The 22107-nt window shown below is 42.0% G+C and overlaps 1 protein-coding gene across 1 annotated transcript; it reads right to left on the minus strand.

Annotated features, from left to right (window-relative positions):
* Positions 1–1508: 1508 nt before the first annotated feature.
* On the minus strand, positions 1509–19694 carry LOC144378589 (uncharacterized). The gene is given in 6 exon segments (XM_078053102.1): positions 1509–2300; positions 2302–2743; positions 3303–3363; positions 3632–3758; positions 18223–19018; positions 19606–19694. Coding segments are annotated over 4 exon segments (1182 nt in total). The 5' UTR covers positions 3666–3758; positions 18223–19018; positions 19606–19694; the 3' UTR covers positions 1509–1655.
* Positions 19695–22107: the final 2413 nt, after the last annotated feature.

A 22107-nucleotide genomic window follows, 5' to 3' on the forward strand; every position in this document is an offset into this window, starting at 1 on the left:
CACCGTTTACATTCACAGAGCTCTACTCCAGTATAAATGTTTTTATGTACATAAAGTCCACAGAAATAAGTAAAGGCTTTCCCACGTTGTTTACATTCACAAGGTTTTTCTCCAGTATGAGTTTTTTCATGTATTTGAAGATAAGCCATACTCCTAAAGGCTTTACAACACCATTTACTCTCAGAGGGCCTTTGTCCAAGGAGATTGTTCGCACATTTGAAGAAAAGGAGAGAGGAAAAAGAAAATGAAAATTTTTCTTTTCTTTTAAAAAACATTTTAGATGTTGATGAACCTTTATTTTATTCATTTATACGTGTTGTTGAGAATCAAACCCAGTGCCTTACACATGGTAGGCAAATGCTCTACCACTGAGCCACAACCCCACCATGAAGGTTTTAACACATAGTTTACATAGAGCTTTGCTCTAGTATGAGTCTGTTCAAACACATGAAGATAAGTGGAATGATTAAAAGTTGTATCATGATGTTTACATAGTCATGTAAATATTCTTTCCAGGATGAGATTTTCATGGGAAGGAAGTTCACAGGTTGAAGCAAAGGCTTTCCCACATTGTTTACATTCATAAGGCTTCTTTCCTATATGAGTTGGTTCATGTGAGCAAAGGTAACTAAATGAAGAAAAAGGCTTTCCCATAGTGTTCACACTGATAACGATTCTCTCCAGTATGATTTGGATTAAGTATTTGAAGGCTAGATGTAGTAGTGAAGGCTTTTCAATGTTGTTACATTCCTAGAGCTTCTCTCTACTATGAATTCCTTCATGTGCATAAAGGTTAAAGGACTTAATAAAGGCTTTGCCACAATGATTACATTCATAGGGCTTCTCTCTGGTATGAGTTCTTTCATGTGAGTGAAGGGAGGATGATTGAGTGAAGGATTTACCACATTCTGTACATCCATAGGGTTTCTCTCCTGTATGAGTTCTTTCATGTCTGCGAAGGGTACCAGATGAACTATAGGCTTTACCACATTGTTTATATTCATAGGGTTTCTCTCCAATATGAACTTGTTTATGTTGTTGAAGGTAAGAGAAGAAAATGAAGGCTTTTTCACATTCTTTGCATTTATAGGGCTTCTCCCCACTATGAGTTTCTTGATGTCTGCAAAAGTTATCAGAGGAAGTAAAGGCTTTGCCACATTGCTTACATTCATAGGGCTTCTCTCCAGTATGAATTTGTCTATGTCTTCGAAGGTAAGAGAAGGCAGAGAAAGCTTTTCCACATTCTTTGCATTCATAGAGCTTCTCCCCAGTATGAGCTCTTTCATGTGAGTGAAGGGTATCATAGGAACTAAACACTTTGCCAAATTGCTTACATTTATAGAGCCTCTCTCCAGTATGAATTTGTTTATGTTTTTGAAGGTAAGAGAAGGTAGTGAAGAATTTATCACATTGTTTACATCCATAGGGCTTCTCTCTAGTATGACTTATTTCATGTATGCGAAGGGTAAATGACCAAGAGAAGGCTTTGCCACACTGCTTACATTCATAGGGCTTTTCACCTGTATGAGTTTGTTTATGCATTTGAAGGGAAAAGTTAGAAGTGAAGGCTTTTGTACATTGTTTACATTCATAGGGCCTCTCTCCAGTGTGAGTTCTTTCATGCATTTTAAGTTTAGAGAACCTAGTGAAGGCTTTTACACATTGTTTACATTTATAGGGCTTGTCTCCAGTATGAGTTCTTTCATGTAACTGAAGGTTATAGGACTGAGTAAAGGCTTTGCCACACTGCTTACATTCATATGGCTTCTGTGCAATATGAGTTTATGTACCTGAAATTCAGAAGAACAAGTGAAGACTTTTGCACATTGTTTAAATTCATTGGGCTTCTTCCCAGTGTGAATTTGTTCATGCCTATGAAGTTTGCTGGATGAAGAAAAGGCTTTACCACATTGTTTACATTCATAGGGTTTCTCTCCAGTATGAGTTCTTTCATGTAAGTGAAGGTAAGATGACCCAATGAAGGCTTTGCCACACTGCTTACATTCATAGGGCTTCTCTCCTGTATGGATTAGTTTATGTATTTGAAGGGAAGAGGAAGAAATGAAGGCTTTTGCACATTGTTCACATTCATAGGGCTTCTCTCCTGTATGATTTTTTTTATGTATTTGAAGGTAAGAGAAAGTAGCAAAGTCTTTACCACATTCTTTACATTCATAGCTCTTCTCACCAGTGTGCATTTGTTCATGCTTATGAAGTTTAGTGGATGAAACAAAGGCTTTACCACACTGTTTACATTCATAGGGCTTCTCTCCATTATGAGTTCGTTTATGTATTTGAAGGTAAAAAAAATGTAGTGAAAGCTTTACCACATTCTTTACATTCATAGCACTTCTCTCTTGAATGAATTTGTTTATGTATTTGAAGGGAATATGAATAAGTGAAGGCTTTCCCACACTGTTTACATCTGTAAGTTGTCTCTCCAGTAGGACTTTGATCATGCATTTGAAGGTTATTTGAAATAGTAATGGCACCTGCACATTGCTTACATCTAAGTGGCTGCTCTCCAATATGAGATGATTGATGTTTTTGAAAACACCTGGAACAACTGAACTCTCTTCCACATGTCAGATCTCCATTAGGTCCATTTACAGTGTGCTCTGACTCGTGGCACTGAACACTTGTGAGAGAAATGGAGGATTTTATCTTCTCTTTACATTCATATGGCTTTCCACCACACTCCTCATTCTCATATGGTTTGTTTGCAGAGTGAGATATGACGGGCCTATTAAGGAAATGTGACATGTGAAGACCTGTCCACACATATTGCTTTTGCATGAACTGACTAGCAGGAATGGTCTTTTAAAACTAAGATTTGGAATCTCAATAAAGGTTTTTCTGCACTGAATATCTTTTCAAATTTTTCCAGAGCCTACCATATGACTTCTGTAAAAAAATTAAAAGTACAATTTATGGTTGGATCATTAATACTTTATATTTATTAATAAGCATTGCACTTATACTATTACCAATATCAAGAAAAATATGGGTTTTCTGTCATGTCTATATTGTATGCTCTTTGAAAGTCAATGTAACAATTACTTTGTAAAATTGCTTTTCCATAGCTGCTACTAAAGCAGTGCTATCATAAATGAAGTTTGTTGACACTGTCAACAAGTCAATATTTTTTGAAAATAGTTAACATCTATCTTTCATTAAAATTTATATTTGGTGAAATAAGAATAAATATAATTTATCTCATGATTGTTTTTGTTGCTTATTTGTGAAACTATATGATGTGCTAGAATTCCCTCATGGTGCTATTTCCTCATATGAGTAATTACCTTATGTCTCTCTTAGTATTTGTGTTCTGATATTCCATGTTCTGGTCCTCCCATCCATCTCCTGAAATGTAATTCATGAAAAGTCATTATGAATCACCATGATTTCAAAATGCATTTCAGGATTTACAATTTGAACAACAACTATAATGCACCCATTCAAAAAAAAAAAAAAAAACCAGGAGTATGGTATTTACACTGCAAAGTGCAATGACATTAGGTCCAATTTATTTTTCAAAGTATTCCCTTCCCCACATTCCAATTCATGAGGAAAAAAAAAAACCCCTCCCAGGTGCTCTATCCTTGATTATGTAAAGAAACATCATCCTTACCTACAGAAGCCAGGTTTCTAAGGACTTCCTGCATCACATCTCTGTAGAGACTCTTCTGGGAAGGTTCCAGCAAAGCCCACTCTTCCTGGGTGAAGTTCACAGCTACATCCTCAAAGACCACTGAAGTCTAAAATACCCCACAAAAATGTAGTGCAGGTGAGGACAGATGGTCAGCATGAGGGCTCTACTCTTAATATGTGAGATGTTCTCACAATTGTGATCTCTAAATATTCAGTCTATGATTTGGTTGTTAAACATGTACTCTGTCTGCACTTACTTCCCCAAATGCACATTTCAATATAAGAACTGAACTATCCATGAAAGCATAAACAGTTTTAGTCCAGGGAGTAAGGCATGCTCCTGGGTCACCCCTAAGATCTTTGTAGGGTGAATGTCTAATACATGGAATAATGAAACCCTACAACATCATGTGCACAGAGAGTTAATATTAGTTACCTGTCAGTACCTATCCTGAGAAATGCCTACTGGCTACATTGTACTTTAGCTGGTAGACAGAGGTAAAGATTTGGATGGGATCTCACCAAACTAAGCATTCACAGAGCCACAGTGCTTGACAGTGTAAGTAAGCAACACATTATGTTCTGAACGATTACTTTACTCTGGAAATTGTTTTATTTTGTCCCACTCATACAATGTAGAACCTCCAGGATCAATGATTGAAACCCATTAAAAAAAAAAAAAAAAGAACCCTCTGAAAACAGAGTCTAAGAAATTCCTTAATAGACAACATTTCATTGAGGTGGTCATAACATGGTAACTGGGGATTGAGCTCACCAAGAAAACCAATTGGAATTTATTGGTGCTTTACTGCAGAGGAAATGTAACCTACTAATTAAAAGAACAATCATGAATAAAGAATTTATAATATCCTCCAATTAATATTGAATACAATGGAAAAAGTGTTAAACCCTTTTCTGACATTTCACAAATCAAATTCCTAGTCATCAATAGAAGGTACTTGTCCTAGCCCAATAAGAATAAGAAATGTGTAACACCTGTCAATATGTTCTAGATAGCAGACTGTTTGGCTTATATAATATATAGTCATGTGCCACATAACAATATTTTGGTCAAAGACATTTTTGGGCTACATAAAAATGGTTATCAGTAGAAAAGGGATTATTGTGGTGTCTGTAGTGATGGTGGTGCAAAAAAATGTAATGCATGATCAACTTTGGTAGCTTGTTAAGTGAAATGCTGTGCGGGGCTGGACCCTAGGAAGCACTGACATGATACAGCCTAGGTATGTAATAGCTATTCCTTCTAGGACTGTGTGAATACACTGTGGTGTATGTGGAATGGTGAGGCAGCCTAAATATAAACTACCAGAATGTTTAAGTGACACCTGAGTATAAATAAAGAACTTTAAATAATACTATTGGACATAGCTAGCATAGGGTTACCTGTAGGTATTCTGACCGCGGAAATGCACAGGGAAGCGTTCTTCTGGTGAGCAAACTCCTGGGGGCTGGGTGGGGGGGCGGTTACAGGCACTCTGTTTCCTGAGCTTGGAATGTCCAGCAATTTCTCTTTGAAGCTATTAAGACAACTATACAGGCTCACTATCTAATTTCTTTGGTGATATACTTAGAGAAAAGGAATTCTGTGTTTATATTAACCTGGACCTTATGTCAGTTAGTTAGTACTTGGGATTAAAAGAAGACTAAATCATAATGTAGTCATGGTAACAACAAGCTATGTAACTTGGGAGATAAATAAACATGGTGCTAGGAGGAACAGCCACTTCTTTCTTGCCTCTGCATTATATGGGTAAGTCTCTGTTGTATTCCACAACTATAACACCCAGTCCAGTGAACTGGGCTGCACAAAATAATCAGAGACAGAAATACCTTTTTCTTTGGGTCCTGTCATGACTCCTCTGACCTTTGAGGTCCATGGAAAGAGAGAGGAGCAGGTGCTAAACCCTTTTAATGGGAAGAAGCCATTCAAATGAGGCAAGAAGTAGGATTACAAAGGAACAGTGCACCCTCTGGGTGCACCCTATTCCTAGGGCCACTCCCAGTGCCACACGTTATTATCTGAATGAGGGAAAAGACCGAGTCACCAGTCATGCCACTATTGCACCAGACTACAGTGATCTTTCGGATCCTCATGGTGCATCAGGATTTAAAGGTGTGAAGTGTGTGTTTGGAGTGGCTCCCCACAAGTCTTCTTTGTTCCTTTCTTTATAGTTAGCAGAGAGATGAACCACGAGAGGGATCAAGAGAAAAGAAAGTTTTCAGTGGTTTGAAATTCATATAAAAAATTGACTCATGACAGAATGCATTGTTGAGAAGTGAAAACATTCACACGCAATTTTAAAGACAAATCAACACAAAATGGTATTAAACTGAAAAAAATGCATTATTATCTTCATTCCCTGCACACATGTTAATTCATTAGACATTCTGGTGTGAAATACAAAACTAAAACAGTTTCAAAATGTTTTTTTCTAGAGAAACAGAAAAAAAATTTTATATAAGAAGAGTAAGCAATAATAAAGAATGAGAAAATCAAATGCATTTAAAAGATGAAAATGAATCAAAAAGTGGCCTGAAATAGATGGGACATTAGAGGGTGTGGGTGCATAGTGATATGAATAAATGCACATCTGAAATGGAAAAGAGTCAGGATGTGCAGCAGGAGAAGAAAAACCATGTTAACAAAAAAAAAAAAAAAAGGTTTAGAAATTATCCACAAAATCTGACACAACTAAAACTAAAAACTACGTCAGGGAAATGATACATGTAAAGATATCTGGTATTTGCAAGCAAAAGGAATTGTAAATCTACACAAAAATTAACCATGAAGTCAGTTCAATCACTTTCTAAATACCAATGACATTTTTTACATAAAAGTAAGAAGTATCGTTCTAATGTTCACATGGAAATACAAGAAAATCAACAACAGAAGAAAAAAAATAAACTGCAGAGCACCACATTTCCAGCTTTCAAAACCTCCTCCAACTATACTAACAAAGACAGAGTAGCGCAATCATGAAATTCATATGGAAAAATAAAAGACCCAGAATAGCAAAAGCAATTCTAAGCAGGAAGTGTGAATCAGGTGGTATAGCAATACCAGATTTCAAACTATACTACAGAGCAATAGTAACAAAAACAGCATGGTACTGGTACCAAAACAGGCGGGTAGACCAATGGTACAGAATAGAGGATACAGAGACTAATCCACAAAGTTACAACTATCTTATATTCGATAAAGGGGCTAAAAGCATGCAATGGAGGAAGGATAGCATTTTCAACAAATGGTGTTGGGAAAACTGGAAATCCATATGCAACAAAATGAAACTGAATCCCCTCCTCTCACCATGCACAAAAATTAGCTCAAAATGGATCAAGGACCTTGATATCAAATCAGAGACTCTGCGTATGATAGAAGAAAAAGTTGGCTACGATCTACATATTGTGGGATCAGGCTCCAAATTCCTTAACAGGACACCCATAGCACAAGAGTTAATAACAAGAATCAACAAATGGGACTTACTTAAACTAAAAAGTTTTTTCACAGCAAGAGAAACAATAAGAGAAGTAAATCGGGAGCCTACATCATGGGAACAAATTTTTACCCCCCACACTTCAGATAGAGCCTTAATATCCAGAGTTTACAAAGAACTCAAAAAATTAGACAATAAGACAACAAATAACCCAATCAACAAATGGGCCAAGGACCTGAACAGACACTTCTCAGAAGAGGACATACAATCAATCAACAGATACATGAAAAAATGCTCACCATCTCTAGCAGTCAGAGAAATGCAAATCAAAACTACCCTAAGATACCATCTCACTCCAGTAAGATTGGCAGCCATTATGAAGTCAAATAATAACAAGTGCTGGCGAGGATGTGGGGAAAAGGGTACTCTTATACATTGCTGGTGGGACTGCAAATTGGTTCGACCAATTTGGAAAGCAGTATGGAGATTCCTGGGAAAGCTAGGAATGGAACCACCATTTGACCCAGTTATTGCCCTTCTTGGTCTATTCCCTGAAGACCTTAAAAGAGCGTACTACAGGGATACTGCCACATCGATGTTCATAGCAGCACAATTCACAATAGCTAGACTGTGGAACCAACCCAGATGCCCTTCAATGGATGAATGGATTAAAAAAATGTGGCATTTATACACTATGGAGTATTACGCAGCACTAAAAAATGACAAAATCATGGAATTTGCAGGGAAATGGATGGCATTAGAGCAGATTATGCTCAGTGAAGCTAGCCAATCCCTAAAAAACAAATACCAAATGTCTTCTTTGATTTAATGAGAGCAACTAAGAATAGAGTAGGGAGGAAGAGCAGGAAGAAAAGATTGACATTAAACAGAGGCACGAGATGGGAGGGAAAGAGAGAGAAAAATGGAATTGCATGGAAATGGAAAGAGACTCTCATTGTTATAAAAAACTACATAAAAGAGGTTGTGAGGGGAATTGGAAGAAAAATAAGGAGAGAAATGAACTACAGTAGATGGGATAGAAAGAGAAGACGGGGGGGAGGGGGATAGTAGAGGATAGGAAAGGTAGCAGAATACATCAGTCACGAGTATGGCATTATGTAAAAATGTGAATGTGTAACCGATGTGATTCTGCAATCTGTATTTGGGGTAAAAATGGGAGTTCATAACTCACTTGAAACTATTGTTCGAAGTATGATATGTCAAGAGCTTTGTAATGTTGTGAACAACCAATAAAAAAAAAAAAAAGACAGAGTAGCACTGGTTTAAAGGCAGACATATACAACAATAGGGGAAAATGGGGGACCAGGACACTGCTGATCCATGCAGAAAAACAAGAAAAAAAAGTTGCACAAGGGACCAGGATCATTCCAGTAAACAGGACCTTCAGGAAAATGAATGGCCGGGAAACTGTGTGTTCATGTCGACGCTTCCCTCACGGCACGTGCCTACATGAAATCCACATGGACCAAAGCCCTGAAGAGGTGAGCCTCACCCATTCTTAGAAGACAATGTAGAGCAAAATCTCACAACACTAGAGCACAATCTCACAACAGTGGATTTGGCAATGGTTTCTGGGATATTGTTCCATCCATATGATTCAAGAAAGAATAGATGAACTTGATTTCACCAAAGGGTTTTCAGTCCTATGGTTTGCAGCAATGAGAGTGAAACTATGGACACCACACTGAGTGGAACAAGCCAGGCAGAGAGAGACATCTGTGTGTACAAACACTCAGAGAAGTTGCAAGTTGAATTCACAGAAAGTACAAGAATAGTCACCAGAAGCAAGGAAGAGAGAGGAGAAGGGACAGGGCAGGACTGGAAGAGCAGACTGTGTATCAGGTACTAAAATACACTCAGGTGGGGCCATCAGGACTGCTCTCCAGCACAGTAAAGTGACCAGAGCATGTAGTGCACAACATGTCAGTGTGCATTTCATAATAAAGCAGGGGGAGTAGTCCACAGACCCAGAAATGATAACTGTAAGGGTCAGAAGGGCTAAAGCCCTGATCTTATTATGACACACTGGAACAGGCGTGTAACTAGCTCACTGCACCTCATCCACATGTGCAATTTAAAAACAAATCAATACTAAACAGTGATATGTTTCATTGGATACCACCAACAGAGTGAAATGGCACCCCAAAGAAACGTGGAAAACACCAGCGCATCATGCATCTGGAGAGGGTTGATATCTAGAAAAAGCAGCTGACAAAAATCAAACCCATCTTCATGACATCAACACGCACATACCAGGAAAAGATTGAAAAACCCTAAAAAGCCACAGGGATCTATAAAACCTAAGGCTACACTGAAGAACAGAATCCTGTCTCCGTGACAGAAAAACAAGTCAAGGATTCCTGCTCTCACCACTTCTAGACAACACAGCAAGAGGGGGGCTCCCAGGGAAGCCAGGAACAAAATCACAGCATTCCAGACCTCAGGGCCGACTCACACAGCACCAGATACTGAGGCAAAACCAAGGACTCCACCACCCATATAAAGGTGGGAAAGGTAACAGACTCAGACCCACTCATGGGCTGAGACAGCTGCCACAGGCACCAAGACAGGAGAAGAGAGGGACACCTCTGCACCCTTTGCCACCTCTAACCCTGTCAACAGTGACCACCTGACACAGTGCCCATTTGCCTTGTATTTCTGGCTTACTGCTCCCTACAGTCTCTACTACAAGTGGATAAGGACATCTGACAGGGTTTCTTCACTGCTGTACCTACCAGAAAGCCTTCGACATGGGGGAGATCGATACCTGAGAAGTCCCAGGGCTCTAACACACAGAGGCCTCTCATAAGCCTCCTCACAGGCCCACAGCCACTCAACTGTCACAGGCTGAAGTGATCAACCCTATCTCATGTGTCAGCGAGGTGGTTCCTGGACCCCAAGCCATTTCGCAAAGTTGGGGAAACCCAAATGAGTTCACAATGTAGGTCCACATGACATCCTGCCCTACAAAGTTCAGCGCACCAGCACTCATTATTTTTAAAACCTGGAAGCACCCAAGAGGAAGATGTGTTCCCAAGGTCAGGGGTGAAAAAATTAATAAACAAAACTCTTAACTTTAATAATCAAAAATCAACTTTTTACTCATAAAATTCTGAAATGCAATTTAAAAAGCTCATTTACAATGACACTCAAAAAATAAATACAGAAGAATAAACAATAATAATATATAATTCATACATAATAAATAGCAAATAGAAAATTTTAAAACTTATTTTCTAAACTGTAATGCTTGGTGGAAGTAGCTCAACATCCAAATAAATACCATTCTATGCTCATGGACTAAAGGTTTAATGTTATTAAGGTGGTGATACTCCCAAAGAATCTACCAATTATATTTAAACCCATCAGAATCCCGGGTGATGATTCCTTTTTAGAAATTGAAAATGTATTCAACATTACGAGGGACCCAGAATACCTCAGGACTTTGAAAACGAGAACAGCAGTCTGACTAGTACTTCATGAGTACAGAGCTCACTTCAAGTCGGCAGTAATCAAGGGTGCAGTAATGGTACCTGGAACACCATGTAGAAGAGAAATGACAGCAGCCTCAGGGAGCAGAAGGTCAGCCAAATAGTAGTGGAGCTGCTCCACACGGAAACAGGGAAAATGAAGCAGGACAAATGTGACCCTGGAACAGCCTCAAATTTCACATAACTTCATGATGTACTTCAGTTCTTACTGCAAACCCTGGGACTCAGCACCATCCTGCAGGGAGCAGCCTGAGCTCCCTGTGTAACACCAACATGCTACAGTGATAAAGTCACACCACAGTTCCCCATATCCAAGGCCAGCCCAGGATGCCATCAAGAGAAGAAAGAATAAAGAAAATGAGGTACACATACACAACGGGATTTTGCTCAGTCATAAAAAATGAAAGTATGTCATTAGCATGAAAATGGGTAGAACTGGAAGACAACATACTAAGTGAAATAAGTGAGAGCCAGAAACTCAGATGCTGAATGTTTTCTTTCCCATATATGGAAGCTAGAGCAAAATCAAGACAAAAAGTGGGATAGGCAGGATCCCGTGAAAATAGAAGAGAGGGAGGTGAAGAAGAGGGCAGAGACTGAGATAAGGGAGGAAACAGGAAATGAGAGAACACTGGAGTGGAGTTGAACAGATCATCCTATGCACATAGATGACATATCATGATGAATTCCACCATTATGTTGATCTATAAAGCATAAATTTAAAATTTATATATATATATATGGAAGTCTAGTGAGCAGAGGTAAGGAAACAGAAAGAAAGTAGGAAGAAAGGAAAATTACTGGGGACTGAAGTGGAGTCATTTACACCAACCTAATGCTTGCACATTATTTCCTTTGTTGTGCTGAGTGTCTAACCCAGGGCAGTAGTTCTCATGTATTCTCAAATTGTACCTTTTTTCCCCTCTCCATTTGTATTAGTATATTAGTTATACATAATATTAGGGTTTGTTTTAGTTTGTTTTAGTAGCAACCCAGGAGCCTGAGGCAGAGGATGCAAGTTTGAGGCCAGCCTCAGCAATGTAGTGAGGCCCTAAACAAGTTAGGGAGATAGTCTAAAAATAAAATATAAAAAGGGCCTGGGATATGGCTAAGTGGTAAAGTTCCTCTAAGTACAATCCCTGACAGCAAAAAGATAAATAAATAAAACAAACCCTAATATTATGTATAACTAATATACTAATACAAATGGAGAGGGGAAAAAAGGTACAATTTGAGAATACATGAGAACTACTGCCCTGGGTTAGACACTCAGCACAACAAAGGAAATGAGAATAACAACATAACCTATTAGGAGCTTTTTTTCTTAAAGTCCTAAAACAAGTCCAATGAAAACAATAATCAAATAGAAATTTTTTTTCTCTTTCTTTTTTTTTACCTCACTCCTGAATAAATACATTTGACATTTAAGGAATACCTAGGTCTCTGATAAGTAAGCAGACTAATTTGAAGTGATAAACACAGGAAGGGCTGGTGCTGAGGGAGCACAGATGTGTCAGGCTCAAGGGGCTGGTAAGGTCCTTGCCAGCTGGACATCTCTCACCTGGTCAAGCTCACTAAAACACTCCATGATCACCCTCCCAGGAGACCTGGACCATGACTCCAGTCTACGAGGCCTTCAGGTTTGCACAGCACTGCACTGGGATGGGTGGTCCTTATGCTCTGGGAGAGTTTTCCTCCTTCACAACTGTGAGAGAATGCAAGGGCAGGAATCACTGCTCACCTGGCCCCTCAGCACCAGCATCCACAGGCTCACTGTCCACCTGTCTCCAAGGAATGGGAACAGGGCTTGGGGGAGACAGTGTCTCTAGGAGGCAGCTGTCTAGATGAGGCCTATTCCAAGAGATTCCTCAGTCCGAGGGCCTCCAGATGCTCCCCTCACAAGCTGAATGACACACCTCACAATGTCCTCTAGAAGGAGCTGACCCAGGGCCTAAAATTGCCTGCTTCCTGTAGGACACAGGGTGCCTACAGGACTTGAGGCAGCCCCAAGCGGGACAATACAGTGGTTGAAAACATGGAACCCTGTCAGGGGTCCAAAGGAAACCTCTCCACAATTTTATAAGGTATCAGTTCCTGGGGAAGGAAAGAGAGAGAGAGAGAGAGAGAGAGAGAGAGAGAGAGAGAGAGAGAGAGAGAGAGAGAGACAGACAGACAGACACACAAGTTCTCTTAACTGTGAAGTTCCATGTGACTGTTCTCTCCTTTCATCATATGAGAAATTCACAAAAAGAGATGAAAATGCTGTGAACTTGGAGGGGGAGTCAGATCTATAAATATGAGAAAAGGACAGGAATATTAAGAATGTACCAAAAGCCCTGGTAGGGCATAGGAGGGGGAAAAGGAGGGTGACCCCTTAAGAAGAAGAAACACAGATCCCTCAGAACAGCATCTTCTACCCAGGAGCCCCACACCTAAGGCAGGATCCCCTGAGACCCGCTGCCTTCACTTCACACTGAGAACCTAGGGCTGGGGTCCAGCTGGGCAGAGAGGGTTCTGCCAAGTAGCTGCAGACCAGGCAGCACACTGGGAACCCACCTGCACCAGCCCACACCATGGCCATCAAGGGCTGAGCTGAAGCAGCATCTGACTCAGATACTCTTGGGTGACTATAGAGATGACAGTGGGAGGCCAGAGGCCAGCCACAGCTGGTTCACCACTAGTAACAAGCCTACCTCCCACCTGACCAGACCTGCCCCACACACCATTTTCCGCCTTCTGGGGAGATCTGACATCCTTCTTGTGGACCTCATAGCACCTGCAGGTCACAGGGAGACAAATGTGAGCCAGAGCCACTTGGGCCTCATACAGCAGAGAAGACATAGTCCTGGAGATGGATTCTGAGCTACACAGGGTGAGAGATACAGGCCTCTGAGTCTGTGGAAGGCCACCCCATCCCACCAGCTGTCTGATAACTAGCCAAGGCTCCACAAGACCCCTCTCTCACCCCAACCCAAATATGCACACTCTGGGTCCCTGACTGGCAGGAGATGTATCACGCTCCTGGATACATAAGCCAGGAACACAAGATATTGGCAAAAGTCCTTTTCAGGCAGGACTTCCTCCCTGCAAGGGGACCTGCCCCAACAGGGGGACATTTCCACTCATGCAGAGCTGAGCCTGGCTTGCCACAGCAGGCCCTGTTGGCTAGGAACCTCTTCTGGGCACAGAGTCCCATGCATATGTGAGGAATTACAGCCTTGGTTCCAAGGCAGCCTACCATGACCTCAGAGAAGGTGTGTGCCTGGTCAGGCCTGACTGGGAAGGAGGGAGCCAGGCATAAATCACTTGGGAAAAGGCCAGGATTTCAAGGGCAAGGCCTTCTCACACTTTTATCTGTCAACTCATTTTCCGACAAAAATAATAATAATAATAAGAAGAAGAAGAAGAAGAAGAAGAAGAAGACAACGATGAGGACAATCAGGAAGTACAAGTATTAAGTGCATAAAAAAACAAATTACATGACAGTAATAAAAAGAACTCAGTGAAAGAACAAGCAAACATTTGAACCAGCTAAGGTTAGAGCCTGCCTCACTCACAGTTCAGAATACCCACTTGCACAGGGGTAATCACATTCCCATATTGGGAGCCAGACTCTGCTGAAATGTGGCTCCAGAAGGCTCATTCCCTGTGTCCAGGAGGGGACACCTAAAAATTTATCTCTCAAAATCCACCATGCTTCTTGTTCTATAGATATATTTAATAAGATAAATTCAAAGGAAAAAAAGAATCTATAAAAAGGAGGCTCTTCCACCAAACTGCAACAGGGGGCAAGAAGGCTACCCTACCTCAGGGCAGATGTCTGCAGTCTTTACAAAGAGAAATGAATTCATTTAAAGGGAAAATTAAAAGATTAAAAAAATCACCTAAAAATAAATTCCATGAGAAAATGACTGAAAACCATTTCAAAGTACATAGAAATACACAGAAAAATGTTCATGCTAATGGTATTCAGTGAAAAGCAATATACAGCCACATGGAAGTAAAAAAGGATAGACAGGTAAGAGGGTAAACACACAAGGATGAATAGTGAGAGAGCTGCTCCACACACTACAGTGCAGTTTACCCATAATCAATAACCTGAGAATTTCCCTATATGTACAACATTATAAAGGGTGCACACATGGGGACCAAATTTAAAAATAGAATGAAATTGTCAAAAACATAAAAATGAAACTGGAAACAAGTGAGGTTCCTGAAGCAGGAACAGGGAAGGAAACTGGGAGACCCAAAGAGTCAGACAGCACAGGAGTCTAACCAACTGAGGCAGAGAAACCACACATTGCACATTATAGAACTCCAATGATAGAGCACTAATGGTAACATTAAGGTACTGAAAACTCAATAAGAAAGAACTAAGAAAAATTCTGCTTCCTCACAGCTGGTTAAACTATAAGGAATGACAGAATTGGCACTGCACTCACCTGCTCTCTCAGGCAGAGGTTGGAGAGAGCAGGGAGTGAGGGCAGCCTGCCCAGGGCCAACCCATCCCTATTTGGACAGGAATATATGGGTGTATAAATTCTTACTAGACTGAGCATTGAAAAATTATTTCAAGAACTCTCTGTGCTTGTTACATCCAATTACTGCATCCAAATAAATGTTAATGGATAATATAAAAATCTTCCACTAATGAAGAAATTAAATTCTTGGTGGGGTGACACGGTACATGCCTGTTTTCCCACAGGCTCCTGATGCTGAGGTTGAAGTATCATGAGTTTAAAGCTAGGCTCAGAAAGGGAGACATAAGCAACTCAGTGAGACCATGTCTATAAATTAAAAAAAAAAAAAATTCCAAAAAAATGCCACAGATGTGGCTCAGAGGTTGAGTGCCCCAGGACTTTTGGGGGCGGTGAGAGGCGGGGAGAATTTCCAACATTCTTGAGACAAACTGGAATTTTATGGCACCAAGACTTGATAAAGAAAACAACACAAACCAGCTCAGGGAAGTACCCTGTCACCCACAGTACACCAGGAACCACCACTTGGTGACTAAACTCTTCCTCAAGCTTGGAGACCATTCTCACAGTAGATGCAACCCAGGTGGCTTCTTCTAGGGAATAAAGGAAACCTGACCAGCTGGGACATTTGGTCCTGGAAGGTCACTGTGCTCTCCTTTCCCTAGAGTGGAATGTTCCCTCCTGCAGGACCTCAGTTCTCACTGTCACCCAAGCACCCACCAGCAGGCACATGAAGATCCTGGCCTATGAGGCCTTTTTCCTGAAACCACTTCTGACACCTACAATGTGAGTCTGATGAACACCAATCCATTCTCCAAAACCACTGGTCACTCAAAAGTTCAATTCTGACACCACCAGTCAGCACAAACCCTAATTTGGGGTTAGCTCCACAACACTGCCCCACTGTAGATGCTAGCTACAGGGCAGGAGGGGCAGTCACACTGCTGAGAGCAAAGAACTACAAACTGGGGACTCCTGTCACCCCCTCCTCAACTTCAATGATTTGATTTTAACAAAGCACATCCCTTATGTTCAGTTTAAAAGACTCAACTCAGGATTGGCCAAAATGAAGATACGTAAGAAAAAGAAAGTGCCAAAGGGACGCCTGTGAAAGATCTATAATTGAAGAAATCCCCCTCCTCTACATTCTGCTAGAGCAGTTCCTGCACAGACACCCCTTCCCATTATAACTCAGAAGATGCTCCCTTTTTAGCCCATGGCAGAAGAAACACACTGATCCTGAAAATCCCTCCCCTCTTTCTTCCCTCATAACCAATTAGAGGAAGTTTTCTCTTCAGTGATCAGAACAAATACTTGTTAATCAAACTTGACTGAGTTTCCCTCCTTCCTCCAGGACCCTGAACTCTAACCCACTGGCAGCTGGAAACAACATACAGCCTCCTTCCTGACCCCTCCTGAGAACAGGCTGACTTCTGGGAAACACTCACTGACCTGGGATCTGACCTGCCCCCTCCTCGCAGCCCTCCCCTCCAGCTTCTTCCTAACCTGTTTGCCCCTCCCTAGGAAAGCAGCCTTCTGCAGGAGCTGTGGGTGCTTGCAGAGCTCACCTGTGGTTCTCCCCCGTCCTGCACTGCTCCTTAGAATAAGTCGCTTCTCACTCAAATCTGCCCTTGTTTCAATGCACACCCTGGGACAATATGCACCTTCAGAAAGGGAATCCCCTTAGCTTTCCCATCCAGTCCCCCACCACATCTGCCTAAGGACCCCAGCTTTCCAGAGCTCTGTAGCTTCTCAGTCTAAAGGGCTCCTTCCAGGTTTGGTCTGAGTAGCCTGGGCCTCCGTAGAGGAGGCTGCCCAGAGAGCTCTGACTGGACCTTCAATGACCTCCTCTTGGGTTACAAACACAAAGCAGCTCAGGGAAGCACCCTGTCACCCACAGTACACCAGGAGGAACCACCACTTGGTAACTAAACTCTTCCCCAAGCTTGGAGACCATCTCACAGTAAATGCAACCTTGGCCTTGGGTTACACTCATTGGGATCACAGATCTCTGTTCCTCAGCCAAGTTTTCAATCTAAAGAGACTCAGTGTTTACAGAACCCAGTAAATCACTCAAACTAGATGTTTGTGTTTATAGGGAAAAAAATTTTAAGACATTTATATTTAATATTTCAACAGGAAAACCTAGGTACTCCTTTTCAGACAATAAATATGTTATTTAATTGCTATATCCCAGATAATATTTGGTAATCATTCCTCATATGTGACTACTATTAGGAATTGCCTAGTTCTGTCAACAGAATCAGTGTTAAACATTCACCTGCAGTTCATAGGGTACAGAACAGACCCATCCACTGCCAATGCCCTGCAAACTACAGAAGCAGATGTTTTAGTGAATTTTTATAATGAAACAATTCATCGACCACAATGAATTGGGTTAATGTACTCACTTTTTGCAACCATATTGGAAGAAATCTTCCCTGTTTCTTTTCCTAGGTAGCATTCCCAAAGCCAAGCCCTGGAATTCTATTTTAAACCACTCTCCCACCCCCACTTTCCCATAAAGAACACATCTGAAAGGAGAAAAAGGGTACTGTGCAGGCCTGTAATCCCAGTGACTCCGGAGGATGATAAAGAAGGAACATAAGTTCAAAACCATCCTCAGCAACTTAACAAGGCCCTCTTCAACTTAGTGAGGTTGAATCTTTGTAATAAAGAAACCAACATCTCTTTTACCACACTTTCTTCTGGGGCATTCATATCTGCAGCCACACTGAAACATAGGTTTTCCCTTTTCTATTCCTAGGTAGCATTCCCAAAGCAAAGTCCTGGAATGCTATTTTAAATTAGCAATACTTGCTCCCCTCCTCCCCCCAAAAAAGAAGGCATCTGAGAAAGTCGGTAAATTCACTCTTGTAAACAAAAACATTCATAAGTATTTTTAACTAAGGGAATATAAGGCCAAGTATTTCTTTCTTTTCCGTTTCTAGCCTTTTTTTTTTTCCTTCCTGAATTGTCTCTCTATCTTACCCTTTAGGGATATTTCCTAATCAACTCTACTAATAAACTACGTTTTACAGTTCATGAAAAACTGACACTAAAATACCTGAGCCAGTCTTTCCAAGGCAACAAACCCGGGGAGCTGTAGCACCACTGGACACTGACCTGTCAGACTCCAGCTTCAGGTCAGGCTTCTGTCACCAGGCACAACCTCCGACCCCCTCCTGCTGCTGAAGAGCTTTGTAGGGCTTTACTCCACCTTGCTGGGGTCAGATTCCCCTGCTCTTTGAGAAAATTGTTCTTCCTTCAAAGCTCTGAGGGCATCCAGAGAGCAGGAACCAGGAGTGTCATGTTCCCTCAACACCAGCATCTCATTGCCTGACCTGGGTGTCCCCAGCTGCTCCTCTCACTAAACACCTCAAGCTGTCCTCTAGGAGGAGCTGATGCAGAACTTGAAATTGCCTGCACCCTGCAGGGCACAGGGAAGCTTAGGGCAACTTGCAGCAGCCCCAGGAAAAGATAGAACAATGACTGAGGACACAGGATCCTGTTCAATGTCCAAAGAACTCTTCTGCCCAAAGGCACTGCACAGGTGCAGTGTCTGGGCAAGATGAAGAGAGGAATAAGTACTTTTTAAACTCAACTTCCAGGTCATTCCTCTCTGCATTCCACTCTTGGGAAATGTTTGTGCATGTTAAAAAAATAAATATTTTTTTTTAAATGACATTCATTAATAAGTGAAACTACCACAATTAAAACACTGTCTATTTGAATGTAGACTGGAACAAATGGTTGGTAAAGTGTGATCTGGAGGGTGCATTTGGCATTTGGGAATGTGGGAGGGAATAGGAATTTCAGGTGTCTGCTGCCAGCCTTAGGAGGAGCCAGGTCCCAGAATGGAAAATGGATTTGATACCGGTTCCTGCACATTTAGGAGTGTCTGTGGGATTCACAGGTTATCCTGGGGAGAAAGAGGGACAGTCAGGGAACCCTAAGGACAAATGTTACAACCAGAACACACCTGGGTCCAGAACACTGACCCTCCCCTGCTCAGTACACACTCTGGGAGCATCAGGCCACATAAGCTGCCCAGATCTGAAACAGGGAGGTCGCCAACAGGGAGGAGAAAAGAGGGCAGGGACCTGCTGCCCAGCTTACCCATGGGACAGGGGCCCAGGGCGACCCGCCAGAGAGGACTGGGCCATGCTCTGCAGCTGACCTGGGGAACCTGCCTCCCAACGCACCCAGCGGGAGGGACCAAGGGCCAAAGTCAACGGCCACCCGCCAGAGGGGACTCGGTAATACACTGTGCAGCTGACCTCGGAGACCCGGCATCTACCACCCCCGTGGCGGGACCAGGGGGCAGAGCCCAGGGCCACCCGCCAGTGGGGACTCGCCCCAAGCGCCGCAGCTCAAATGCACTGAGGTCCCCAAGGCAGGTGATGACCGGGTCCCGCCAGTCCTGGCCGCCCGCTCGGCGTAACTCGCCGACCTCCTGAGGATCTCCCGGTATCCGAGCTGGTGGGGACTCTGGTAATGAAGGGTCACCTGGGGATCTCGAAAGAAGACTCCAGAGCAGTGGAGGACGAGCTCAGCAAGGGAGAAAGAGGCGAGATTATGAGAGTCCGCCCTTCCCCTCCGCCTACGCACCTGATTGGACAGTTCCTCCCCAGCTTCCCTGATTTCCGCCTCCAGGCACCGACCCAGTCTTGAGTGACAGCTACCCTAGCCAATCAGTGACTGAAATAGGCCAGAGTGACAGGTCCAGGTTTTTAGGCTAGGCTTTCTTGCTGTGTTGGGACCTGACCTGGGTTGGCGGGAAACGTTTATATTTAGCCTGGTGTAGAAGGCAACATCTAAAGAGGAGGACATAGGAAGGTCAGCGATATCTAGAAACGGTGCTGTCCATGATTGGGAGCAACATGAGAATTTTATTAAGGTTTCAAATTGCATGACCTTCTTCACCTGTATTCCTTTCAGTAGATGGCCTGAGCTATGGAAAGCAAGGCCCTGTTTAATCGAAAAGAAATTTTTGTCATGTATTCTTAAATTTTCTGAAAGCCACACAAAAACGTTAAAGAAACAGGTAAAATAACTCAGGCATACTTCAGTGGTAGAGTGTTTTTATAGCAAATGCAACTCCCTGTGTTCCATTCTCTGCAAAAAATAAGATGATTTAAAAAGTGAGAGAAAGTCACAGGTGAAATTGGTTGTTATTTATTTAAGGCAATATATGTAAAATAACATTGCTTTTCTATGCAATTGATGCAATGAGGTATTACTGTAAGCACATAGCCCACAAATGATGGAGGCTGGAGAAGGGAAACTGTTGAGAGCCACAGACAAGTCAAGATGGCACCTAGCACTTTGCCAAGAGGAGTGGTTTGAGAAGTAATGCCAGTGAACCATTAAGATGATAGAGATTCCTTAATGACTGACTGCTGTGTCTAGATTATGTCAATTAAGTTAACCTGTGTGTAATCATTAAGATGATGAGGATTCCTTATTGGTTGACTGCTGTATCTAGTTTATGTTAATTAAGATAAGCTGTGTGTAATTAGTTAAGTATATATACCTATATACCTCTGTTGTCCTGCAATAAAGTGGCTCCGTATCAACTTTCACAAGTTCCTTGTCACTCGCCCCCTGGTTATTTTATTATTTTTTATTATTATTATTAGTTGTTCAAAACATTACAAAGCTCTTGATATATCATATTTCATACATTTGATTCAAGTGGATTATCAACTCCCATTTTTACCCCGTATACAGATTGCAGAATCACATCGGTTACACATCCACTTTTTCACATACTGCCATACTAGTGTATGTTGTATTCTGCTGCCCTTCCTATCCTCTACTATCCCCCCTCCCCTCCCCTCCCCCCTCCCCTCCCATCTTCTCTCTCTACCCCATCTACTGTAATTCATTTCTCTCTCTTGTTTTTTCCCCCTTTCCCCTCACTTCCTCTTATATGTAATTTTGTATAACAATGAGGGTCTCCTTCTTTTACCATGCAATTTCCCTTCTCTCTCCCTTTCCCTCCCGCCTCTTGCCCAGTTTAATGGTGATCTTCTTCTCATGCTCTTCCTCCCTGCTCTGTTCTTAGTTGCCCTCCTTATATCAAAGAATACATTTGGCATTTGTTTTTTAGGGATTGGCTAAGTGAAGCCCCCTGGTTATTTTGCTGAGCCAGCCTGCAGCAGGAAGCAAACCTCTTTATTCTGCAGCAAAGTCAATCCATCAGACCTGGGCGGATTCGTTTTCTGGGTAGAGCAAATTGTCCCAGGTTACAGAAGGAGTTTGGGTTTTGCAGTTTATAATGAGGGTGAATATTAATTCATTGGAGACTGAGGTTGTGCACTTTGGACAGTCAGGGACCTAGTTATGCAGGTTAAACTTTTAACTCAGGAAGGCAGTTGTAAAAAGTTTAAAACTTGTTATCACTGGGGAAAGCCCACAACTAGGTGTTCTCTGCTAATCTCTGGACCCCATTGTTACCTAGAATCTCACTATTTGCTTTTCTCCTTCCAGGAGTCATCTGCAGTGGGAAAGGGTAAAAGTCCAGGCCCCAGCATTTCAGTATTTGCCTCCTTCCTTCAGGACCCTTTTGATTGGTGTTAGGGTAGCTGGCACAAATATCCAGGAGAGACACAGCTCTGAGTTTAAGCAAAGCTTTATGGACAGAGAATATCTGCCAGGGGGAGTGTGTTTACAAAAGCAGAATGCAGGAAGGAAGCCTGTGGCCTCCAAGGAGCCTCTAGCTCTGGGCACAGAGCCTTCCCTGGGTGTTTAAGCTCCAAAGGAAAGAAGTCAGATCCCACTTAAAGTCCTTTACAATCCACAGATAAGAATGAAAGGTGCTAATTAGGTTCCCTGAAAGCCAGCTGGTGGGGACAGAGGAAGGGAGCCTCCCCCTCCCCAACACTAATGTTCAAGGGGTCCTTGGGGCATTTTGTATTCAGGCCTGAGTTAGTTACTCACTATGAGATCACAGGACCTGCACCTTTCAGGAAAGATAAAAGTAATCTCAAATGTGAAAAGAAGATC

The sequence above is a fragment of the Ictidomys tridecemlineatus genome, chromosome 1 (assembly GCF_052094955.1).
Source record: "Ictidomys tridecemlineatus isolate mIctTri1 chromosome 1, mIctTri1.hap1, whole genome shotgun sequence".
NCBI classification, from domain to species: domain Eukaryota; kingdom Metazoa; phylum Chordata; class Mammalia; order Rodentia; family Sciuridae; genus Ictidomys; species Ictidomys tridecemlineatus.